At 35.2% G+C, this 12,106-nt stretch overlaps 1 protein-coding gene across 1 annotated transcript in view; it reads left to right on the forward strand.

The window, feature by feature from the left end:
- Window positions 1-11,081, forward strand: part of SLFN11 (schlafen family member 11) — a 21,766-nt gene extending 10,685 nt beyond the window's left edge. Inside the window, 4 exon segments of the mRNA XM_039885951.1 lie at window positions 598-726; window positions 7,924-8,647; window positions 8,855-9,054; window positions 9,057-11,081. Coding sequence (XP_039741885.1) covers window positions 598-726; window positions 7,924-8,647; window positions 8,855-9,054; window positions 9,057-9,634 — 1,631 coding nt within the window. The 3' untranslated portion in view covers window positions 9,635-11,081.
- Window positions 11,082-12,106: the final 1,025 nt, after the last annotated feature.

The following is a 12,106-nucleotide window of genomic DNA, read 5'->3' on the forward strand; positions in this document are numbered from 1 at the left end:
TTTTTTCACATCAGAAGATGAAAAGAAAATTTGGGGGGAATGGGTACCTTGCAGTACCTAGCTCTTATTGGCTCGTTATTACATTTTCGAGAATTTTGTGAGCCAGCTGCTAAACACAGTCATTATTAAAAATTGAGTCATATAAACTTACAATAAAATTATATAAAAAATAAATGCAATAAATAGAAACCTCTTGCTGATTATTTACTACATTTTAACACTGTCTTTGCTTACGAGGTTACTTACATCTATTGTATCTATATGGTGGAAACACTATAAAATGCTGTGCTACTATGCATTTCTTCCCAACTCTTCATTTGGTGACATCACATTGGCAGCTTGAAATTGTCCATGGTGGGAATATTTACACCATAGAAATGAGCTATATGTACAGATATGTTTACTAAACAGCTATGCTACATACCATAAAAGAAATACAAACAAAATGCTACCTAGATATAGAGAGTGAAGAATTGTATTGAATGGGAAATACCTTCAAACTTCCAAATAATGTCTCTTCCAAGTGGAAGCCTTCTTTCAGTGGTGAAAAGATGAACTAACATGTCAGAATAACATGAGTTTTCTTTCTTTCTTAAGATCTTCAAAGCTTTTGCGAAGACTTTGAATCTCAGCTGAGTCTGTCTAGCAGACCTCCCCTTACTAGACCAGTGTACTCCAAGAAAGGCCTGGAACATAAGAAGACTCTCCAGCAACATTTATTTTCAGGTAGTAACTATGGTTTGCCTACTTGACATCAGCCAGTTTCTATGCTAGGATACAGGGAGATATGCTCGTTTTTTTAAAATCCTGAAAATATGCTCTGCAAACCTGTGTGTACAAAGTGAAAATGGTACAATTATATTGGTGATGAGTAATTTACAAATGAACCCTTGTTGACACCCCCTGTTGGAGGCAGTACCACATATAAAAATTCAGGAACATTGCTCTTAAAGACCATTTGGTCTTACAGTTCTCAAATTGCACCGATCATCAGTATTTCTGGTTATTTTTAAAAGTACAATGTACCCGGTTCCCCACCCTAGACTTAATAAATTAGAATATCTGGGGATAGCACCTCATAGTGTGCATTTTTATCCAGCTTACTTACATGATTCTGACATTCATCCAGATTGGAAATCTTTTATCAGAGGCATACATTGCGCCAAGAGCAAAAAGTTGCACATCTCTGCCAGATTTTCCAGAGGAGTGGCTGTTATGAATATAAAAAAGAAGAAAGATTTATATGAAGATGTAACACAAAACAAATAAAATGAAGATCAGTTTTGAACCCGTTTTGGATTTAGGAGAAACAGCATAAAATAATGATTCAGAACCAAGGATAGTGCCTAGTTTCTGCTCTCATCCCCCTCTCCAGAACTTGTTAGGCTTTTTCTAGGAGTCCATGGATGTCCTCGTTCTAGACTTCTAGAGAGAGAATAACCTCTTGCTCAAGTCTATGCAGTAAATCAATGGCTTATCGGGCACTAGAATCTGATTCATAAGTGTCCTGTAAATATGTAAATATCTATCAAGGACCATTAATAGATAATGACTGTCCAATTTAAGATTTATTTTTTTCCCTTACCTAACTGAGGCCTTTATTTTTATTTACATATCAAATTTATATTTTAAAAATTATCTACAATAAGTAGTATTAAATAAAAGAATAAGCATAAGCATTGGTAATTGTTTTCTAAACTCAGTAAGCTCCATTTTAGTACATCTTATTAGCATAGAATAAATAACTAAAACACAATACCAGACTGTATGCTCATAGAGCAACAATCTATTCTTATATAAAAATCAGTTTTCCAGGAATTGTACCAAACATGAAGAATAGATATTTCCAACACTATTTAAATTGTTCCAGAGCCATAGAAAAAGAATGAAAATTACCAAGTTATTTTTTTAAGCAGGAGTAACAGTAACTGCAAAACTTGACAGAGAGTACAAAAAAAGGAAAAACTCAAACTTATTTTACTTATGAATGAGGATGCAAAGATAGAACCCCAGGAATAAAAAGAGAAATCAACAATAAGAGAGTATTGTTACAATTCACCATTTCTACATATCTATGCAAAAATATATGATGATTGTCTAATACATTGAAAAAGCATTTGAAAAAACAACACACATTCTTGATTTAAAAAAAAATAGGAACCAATAGATACTTCTTTAACATTATATTTATATCTATATCTATCTATTTCCCCCAAAGATCATCATGTTACTTAGGAGATATCAGAGACATTCTATTAAATTCAGGAACAAAACAAACATGTGCACTACTACACCTTTGGTGAAATTATTAGTTAGCCAATAAAATTAGATAAGAGAAAAAAATTAGAGGGATAAAAATTAAAGAAGATAGGACTATATATCTGGAGAATTCAAGAGAATCAATGAAAAACTACTATAAACAAAATAATTCAGAATGAAAATAATTACATTAGATACCATAAGAAACATGTAAAAATTAATATGCAGAATTCAATATCCTAATATAACAATGAAAGAAAATACTTTTCAATAGCAACAAAAAGTTAAAATATCTAGGATAAACCTCTCTGAGAAAGAGAAAAAACAATATTGAAGGACACGGATGAATACCTGAATCAAATGGAAACACATGATACTCTTGAAGAGATGACATCATAAAATTGTCAATTCTGTTATTTTATAAATGTAGTGAGATAGCAATAAAAAGATTAATCTAGACAATCTTATTGTAAAGTTCCAGTGGAAAAGTAAATAAGCAAGAAGAGCCAGGAAATAACCTGAAAAGGAAGAGTAAACAAGAGGGGCTATCCAGATATCAAATCATTATAAAGCTTCTAATAAAAAAAAGTTGTAGTAGCGTATAATTAGACCAAAGGTACAAAATAGAAGGTTTGAAAGAGATGCAAACAGAATTTAGTTTATGATGGAATTGACTGCTCAAGAAAGTGGAGTAAAGTGGATGTTTCGATAAAGAGACATTGGGATAACTTGGTAACAATTTATGTTTAAAAAGATGGATTCAAAAAAAGATAAAAAGATGGAGTCACACTTTATGCCATGTACCAACATAAACTCTAAATAGATCAAGAATTTAAAACAAAATATTAAAGCCCTAAGTGTTTTAGAAGAAAACATAGGTAAATGCTTTTATAACTTTGGCATGAAGATTAGAAAAATCAAGATTCAAGATCCAGAAACCATGAAAATAAAGATTAATATATGTGACTGCATAAAAAAAATATATATATATATATATTTTAATTTTATTTATTTATTTTTTATGGCAACATTGGTTAATAAAATTCAATGAGTTTCAGCTGTATACTTTAACAGTAAGGCATATATATATTTACACTGTGTGTTCACCTCCCATAGTTAGATTTCTTTCTGTCACCACATATTTGACCCCCTTTACCCTGTCTATCTCCCACCTCTCCCCACCCACTACCCTGTGCTAACCACTAGTCTATAGTCCATGTCCATGAGTCTCTGTTTGTTTGTCCTGTTCATTTGTCGCTTTTAGGTTTATATGCCACATATAAATGATATCATGTAATTTTCAACTTTTTCTGTCTGGCTTATTTCACTTAGCATGATTATCTCGAGGTCCATCCATGTTGTCGCAAATGGCAGTATTTCATCTCTTCTTATGGCTGAAATATTCCATTGTGTGTGTGTATAGTGTGTGTGTGTGTGTGTGTGTGTATACACACACAACAGCTTCCTTAGCCAATCATCTATCATAGGACACTTCGGTTGCCTCCATGTCTTAGCCACTGTGAGGAATGCTGCTATAAACATCGGTGTGCAAATATCTTTTCGGATATGGGTTTTCAAGTCTTTGGAGTAAATACCCAGAAGAGGGATTGCTGGATCATATGGTAGATCAATTCTTAGTTTTTTGAGGAACCTCCATAATGTTTTCCATAGTGACTGTACCTATTTGCAGTCCCACCAGCAGTATATAAGTGTTCCTTTTTCTCTGCATCCTCTCCAACATTTGTTATTACTTGTCCTGTTGATTATAGCTATTCTAACAGGTGTGAGGTGGTATCTCATTGTGGTTTTGATTTGCATTACCCTAATAGCTAGTGATGTTGAGCATCTTTTCAAATATTTGTTGTCCATTTGTATGTCCTCTAGGGAGAAGTGTCTTTTCAGGTCCTCTGCCCATTTTTTTATTGAATCGTTTGTTTTTTTGTTGTTATTGAGTCATATGAGTTCTTTGTATATTTTGATTATTAGGCCCTTATTGGAGGTGTTACTTGCAAATATATATTCCCATTTGGATGGTTGTTTCTTTACCTTATTGACAATTTCTTTTGCTGAGTAGAAGCTTTTTAGTTTGATGTAGTCCCATTCATTTATTTTAGCTTTTGCTTCCCTTGCATTTGAGGACAAATCCATAAAATCCTCTTTAAGTCCAAGGTCTTTGAGTTTAGTTCCTATGTTTTTTTCTAGGCATTTTATTGTTTCAGGTCTTATATTCAGGTCCTTAATCCATTTTGAGTTAATTTTGGTGTGTGGTGATAGACAACAGTCTAGTTTCATTCTTTTGCAGGTGGCTTTCCAGTTTCCCCAGCACCATTTATTGAAGAGGCTTTCCTTACTCCACTGTATGTTTTTGGTTTTTTTGTCAAAAATTATTTGCCCATATAAATATGGGTTTATTTCTGGACTCTCGATTCTGTTCCACTGGTCTGTGTATCCATTTTTCTGCCAATACCATGCTGTTTTAATTACTGTTGCTTTGTAGTATAATTTGAAGTCGGGCAGAGTAATACCTCCAGCCTCATTCTTTTATCTCAGGATGGCTTTGGCAATTTGGGGTCTTTTGTGCTTCCATACAAATCTGATGATTTTTTGTTCCATTTCTTTAAAAAATGCCAATGGGATTTTGATGGAGATTGCATTAAATCTGTATAATGCTTTAAGTAATAAGGTCATTTTAACTATACTGATTCTTCCAATCCAGGAACACGGAATATCTTTCCATTTCTTTGTATCTTCTTTGATTTCTTTTAACAGGGTCTTATAGTTTTCATTATATAAGTCCTTCACTTGTTTCATTAGATTTATTCCTAGGTATTTTATTCCTTTTGTTGCAATTGCAAAAGGAATTATTTTTTCCACTTCTTTTTCTGACACTTCATTATTAGAGTATAGGAACGCTATGGATTTTTGAACATTGATTTTGTATCCAGAAAATTTACTATATTTGCTTATTGTTTCTAGTAGTGTTCTTGTGCAGTCTTTAGGGTTTTCTATATAGAGAATCGTCATCCACAAATAGTGACAGTTTGACTTCTTTATTTCCTATTTGGATGCCTTTTTTCTATCTTTCTCTTGCCTGATTGCACTCACTAGGACCTGCAATGTTATATTGAATAACAGTGGCAATAGTGGACAGCCTTACCCTGTTCCTTATCTAGAGGGAAGGTTTTTAGTTTTTCACCATTAATTGTAATGTTGGCTGAAGGTTTGTTATATATAGCCTTTATTATGTTCAGGTACTTTCCTTCTATACCAATTTTTTTAAGTGTTTTGACCATAAATGGATGTTGTATCTTGTTGAAGGATTTTTCTGCATGTATTGATATGATCATATGATTCTTATTTTTTAATTTGTTTATGTGGTGTATCACATTAATCGATTTGCATTATGTTGAACCATCCCTGTGCCTCTGGGATGAAGCCCACTTGATCATGGTGTATAATCTTTTTAACATGTTGCTGTATTTGGTTTGCTCGTATCTTATTTAGGATTTTTGCATCTGAGTTCATGAGAGAGATTGGTCTGTAGTTTTTTCTGTGTGTGTGTTATCTTTACCAGGTTTTGGTATCAGGATAATACTGGCCTCATAAAATGAGTTGGAGAAGTATTGCCTCCTCTTCAATTTTTTGGAAGAATTTGAGGAGAATAGATATTAAATCTTCTTTGAATGTTTGGTAGAATTCACTGGTGAAGCCATCCGGTCCTGGACTTTTACTTTTTGTTAAAAAATATATCTGTCATACACAATTGTGTAAACTCCCTAGTACAATCAACAAATGAGGTTTTTATTTTTTTTAATTTTATACTTCCTTTGGTTTCTAAAGTTGTATTTTAAACATACCTTTATACTATTCTATGATATGTGTTTCTTCCACCTTTTAACATCTCTAAAATCTGGATGTATCCCATAATGAAAACCATCTCCCATTTGCTATCACCCAGGTTGCAGGCATAATCAAGTTGTATGAACACCTAGTACAAGTGAGAAAGCACCAGCAACAATGAACAGTAAACAATTACCAATGAGATATGGGTAATTTCATTTAAAATTACCACTATAAATCTTAATTCTGGTTTGTGATCTGACATCACCACATCAGGATGAAAACAATCTCTTCATCACCCTCCCTCCTTTGGAACATATGATCATTGAAATAAGTTTAACACCCTACAGAGCGAATTTATTCTCATGTCGCATAATCATTCCTTGCTCCCTTGTGGCAAAAGGGAGGCTCTTATGATGCCTGCAGTCTCCCATTGATTTGTATGTGAGTGATGCTAGAGTTCTACTTCAGAAGAGATAGGTAGCTCAGAGCCTAACATCAGGGTCTCCCAGTTTAGGACCACAGCCACAGGGGATTCTCTGCTAATAAAAGATTTAACATGGCCCCACTGCCTCCACAAATATTTAATGAGCACATTCTTCCTGAGAGGGCTTCTGTCTCCATCAATAGAGCCTGTTTGGGGAAATTCTGAGATTCAAATACTTTGAGAGTAGGAAGGGAAACAGAACTAACAGGTCCCAAGCAGCTACAATGAACCAGATATCTTATGCTATTTCATTTATTCCTCACCATGGGAAATGTGCTATTTTTAATGTGTTTGTTTGTTTGTTTGTTTGTTTGTTTGTTTGTTTTACAGATGAAAGAACAGAGTCTTAGAGAAACTAATAAATTTCCCAAGGTCATAAATATAATAAGCACAAAGGTTTAGATGAAGTGTGCCAGACTTTCCAGCCTTCTTTTCCTTTATCGTAAGATAATATTTACGAAAGAATATATACAAATCCTCTGGGACCCAGAAGACTACTTACTCTAATCCACCAGTGGAGAGAGGCTTACAAGGTTTTGCCCAAGTTTGCCTTTGGAAGTAATCACAGATGTGCTGTGATTATTCATCCAGTTCTTGAGTGTGTCATTGGAATAGATGTATTTATCAACTGGCAGAATCCTGCTTTGACTCCCCAATCCATAAAGTAAGAAAAGGCATAGTCAAAAAATCTCAGCACCTCTCCCCCAAAATATAAAGTCAATACCACATCTTGAGGAAGGAGGTAAAGAGACTACACAGGTATTAGTGCCACCATTGAAGACTTGAAAAATCCAGGGGCGATTATTCTGGTTATATCCCATTTAAACCATCTATTTGGTCTATTCACAAGATACATGGATTTGGGAAAATGAGAATATATTTTAAACTTAATAAGGTGACAATGCTAATTAAAATGGCTATTCCATATGATGTAAGAGTATATATTCTTTTTCTGTCTTCTGGAAGAATTCATTGAAGTTATTTGGATTATTTCTTCCTTAAATATTTGCTATAAATTACCCTTGGAGCCACCTGGGCCTAGGGTTTTCTTTGTGGGAAGGCTTTAAATTATGGATTAATTTCTTTAACAGTTATATCACTATTCAAATTTGTTCCTTGTTCCTATTTTGATAAATTGTATTTTTTAAGGAATTTTCCATTCAATATAAATTTTTAATAAAATACTTATTATCTCTAAAAATATATATACAAAAATCTGTAATATATCATGAGATTAATTATAATTAAGTATAAGTATAATAAATAATTTTATTAATTAAAATTAATTATAAAAATAAATATATTGACCTCAAATTCATAATTCTTTCCATATCTAGTGCCATTGGAAGGTTTGCTATGTACTCCTGAATCCCTTTGGAAGGAGCTGTCCTCAGAGCATGAGGGTCTGGAGGAATTAATAAATAAGCAAATACATCTTTTCTCTCGGGGACTTTTGATCCTTTCTAGAAGCTGGGCTGTGGACCTAAACTTGCAAGAGAAGCAGGGAGTCATCTGTGATGCTCTGCTGGTAACACAGAACAGCCCCCCCATGCTCTACACCATTCTCAGGGAGGAGAATGCAGATGGGCAGTTGTACTGCACCCGTACTGCCTTTACTTTGAAGCAAAAGCTGGTGAACACGGGGGGCTACGCCGGGAAGCTGTGCGTCATGACCAGGGTCCTCCATCTGAGTCCTGAGAGCAAAACAGAGTCCTTTGAAGGTTCAGGGTCTCTAATTGATTACCCCAAGTCCTATTACCTTGCAGACATCCAGCAAATGGAAGCCTTGCTGCAGTCCCTTGTGATTGTCTTGCTCAGCTTCAGGTCTTTCCTGAGTGACCGGCTCGGCTGTGAGATTTTAAATCTGCTTACAGTCCAACAGTATGAGATCCTTTCAAAAAACCTCCGCAAGAACAGAGAATTGTTTATCCATGGCTTACCTGGCTCAGGGAAAACAATCATGGCCATGATGATCATAAAGAAGATCAAGAATAACTTTGGATGTAAAGAAAATGAAATTCTCTACATTTGTGAGAACCAGCCTCTGAAGGACTTTATTGGGTAAGCAGTTGGATTTCATTGTCACCAAGTGAGGTTCAGTCTGAATTCACTCCATATCCCCTTCCACCCAAATCACCATGCTCTTTGAGAGATGGATGGTAAAATGATCTGTAACAACAGTCCTATGCTCATAGGAGTATGATAGAGTAATTTTCCTCCTTTATTTACTTGGAGAGAACCTAAGTGTGTCATTTTTCATTTTTACAGTAATAAAAATATCTGCCGTGCAGTGACCCGGAAAACCTTCATGGCTAATCTTAATGTCGAAAAGATTCAACACATTATCATCGATGAAGCTCAGAATTTCCGCATGGAAGATGGGAACTGGTATGAGAGAGCAAAAACCATTACTCAAAGAAGAAAGGGTTGCCCAGGAATTCTCTGGATCTTTCTGGACTACTTTCAGACCATCACACGGATTATGACAGTGGCCTCCCCGAAATCTCAGACCAGAATTCAAGAGAAGAGCTCAACAGAGTGGTCCGCAATGCAGATCCAATAGCCAATTACCTACAGGAGATAACGCAGAAGATCAAAGAAATGCCGCCACCTAACATTCCCCCTGGGTCCCTGGAGATACTCCATGAAGCTGAATGGGCTCAGGGTGTACCAGGCAGCTGTGAGATTAAGTGCTTGAAAATGACAGAGATAATGACCTATGTAGCAGAGAAGTGCCAGTTTTTCTTGAGGAGTGGTTATTCCCCTGAAGATATTGCTGTGCTTTTTAGCAAAACACAGGAAGTGACAAAATATTACTATAACTTTCAAAAAGCAATGAAGAAGAGAAGAATGTCTCAGAACAATGATACATCTATTTCGGCCAGTCGCATCTTGCTGGACACTGTTCGTCGGTTTTCAGGCCTGGAAAGAGACATCGTGTTTGGGGTCGATCCAAGGGCAGCTGAGCCAGCCATTTCCAACAATCTTCTGCTCTGTCTGGCTTCCAGGGCCAGGAAACATCTGTATATTCTGATGCTTTCTCCTTGACAGGAAGACCTCAATCTAAGAAAAGTTGATAGAGTTAAAATATTCCTTCTGTCTCTGCAGTTTCAGAAAAAGAATGACTACTCCGAATCACAAAAGCATTATTTCTAACAATAGACCCTTGTAAGATAACTAGCTTCAGAGTTGTTGCTATATCCTGTGAAAAGAACATCTTTGTCCACACTTGGAACAGCAATAAACTATATGACTGTATGAATTTCTTTTTATAAAGTGCTCAAAAATCTGCTTAAATTAACAAAGGGTAATATGAATTGGACTATTAACCTTAGAACCGATTTTATGGTAAAAGTCCCATCGTGTCAAATTTCAAGCTACCTACGTGACATCAACAGGCTCCTAACATCCCTGGGAATTTAACAGGTGGCTCTTGTGAGCCAGTATAAGCCAGCTTCAGTACATTGCTGTAACCAAAACCATTCTAGCAAAATTTGGTGTGCCTTTTTCTCATTTCACAATATGTTTAGAAAGAAAATATTAGAACAACTGAACACTGTAAATATTTAAAATTATAATCCAATAGAACATATAGAATCTATATATCATAGGAGCCTACCATGTGTCTGGGAAATGTAACACTTAATAATCAACACTGAGATGTAACCCAATATGTATGTTGGACTGTAAAGATAGAGAATCCATTAGCAGCCACACAAAAAGACGGAGTCACTTCAAAAAAATATCAGCCTTCTCAGAAGAATGTTTCATGTCAGAAAAGAGTAGACATACACCAACAAAAGAGCCCTGGAAAGAAGTGTGAGCCATAATATGTTAGCTTTACTGTGCAGCCATACAGTCCTTTAAGAATGAAGAATGAAGATAAACAATTTTGTATATAAAAGAATTCAGGGAAGACCAATCCCATGAATCCTTCCTGAGGAACTTAGAGAATAAACTTCATCCAACCAAGAAATGATCGTAGAAACGTTGGCAAAAAGATTGTCAAATAACAGTGACTATAATGAACTGTAGATCTAAGATAAAAAACAAAGTGGGAGGTAAGGATGACAGAATAATATGTAAATGATATATACTGTGACATTATAGAAATTGCATTTCTAAGGGGGGAAAAACACAGAAGGAGAAGAGAAAATGGAAAGCTTCCTTATTGCCTCATAGGTCATATCTGACAAAAAATTACCATTTTAAACTGGTAATCTATTTGTAGAAAATTAAGTGTATATAAAATTACAAAGAAAAACAAACACACGATACTATTAGATGGCAGAGGAGAGGGAAATGATAGGAGAAAGAAAATTTACAAGATAACTTTATTAAGGCCCATGGTAGGGAACTGTCTAACGAAGATGGAGCTATGAGTATTATATAAAGAAATTGCATGTCCATTTTATTTTCCCCATGAATCTCTCTTATCTTCTATTCCTCTATCTCAAAATTTTGTTCACTTCCTAGGGAAAGTGATATAAATTTTGTTTTGATTTGTTACTTTCTTCTAACCCACCCCTTCATGCTCTTCTACCGTTAATGGTCTCAATATTTATTATTTCTTTTTTCTATATTGTAATAGACATTTTAGGGGAGCACATAACAACCTGAAATTTAAAAAAATATATGCAATTTTCCAGCCTTCCTCGAAGCCAGTTGTGGCCATAGGACCAATTCTGGCCAAAAGTATGTAAGCAGAAGCTTCTTGATGGTCCTGTTTTTAAGAGAAATGATGTATTTTTCGTATGCCAATTCTATTGGGCAAGGGAGTATTAAGAAGTGCCCCCAGGGACTCTCCTAGGCTATTCACATTGTTCTTTATGCTCTACTATGTAGCAGCAAATCTTAATAATCAATGTGATATTGTGCTTTATAAGAAATATATATTTGCCCAAAGCTGACAGCAAAAATTCCCTAAATGGGTTATTAGATATAATCATGGTAAGGTTAAAAGTCCCATGTTAAAAGTCCATGAACTGCCACCTCGCGGTTCTCAGACTGGTCCATTCTGGCATACACTGCATCCTGTAGGTAAGAACCCCAGCTGAGGCTAAAAATAGTTCTTTAGCAGGCTATGGCTTTATGCTATAAAGCTAGCTGATTCTGAGTGATGAATACATGGTAAAAACAGAATCTTCTCTGGGTGTGAGCTCATTGCTGTACCATTGTGGTATACTGTTGTAAGGCGAGTTATTTGTTTGGACTCAATGTTTTATGGCAATAAATAAGGCATTCTGATAAGTCCACTGAGGAATAGAGTGAAGAAATGCAATGGAGTCACTCTAGTCAAGCTGCTAAATTACTAAAATCAGATAGGTTGAGGCATGAAGAGATAATTCTATTCTTGTTTTAACTAGCCTGGAAACTTAAACTTTTGAAGTTTCCAGTCCTGCATCAATGCCTGGATGTACATCAAACTTCTAGAAAACCCTCTGATTATCTCCTGAAGGACTAGGGAATGTTTATATGTCCAGATCACCTCACATCCATTGTCCAGACCACCGGATGTGA

This window comes from Pteropus medius, unplaced genomic scaffold (assembly GCF_902729225.1).
Source record: "Pteropus medius unplaced genomic scaffold, Ma_sr-lr_union100, whole genome shotgun sequence".
Classification (NCBI taxonomy): Eukaryota; Metazoa; Chordata; class Mammalia; order Chiroptera; family Pteropodidae; genus Pteropus; species Pteropus medius.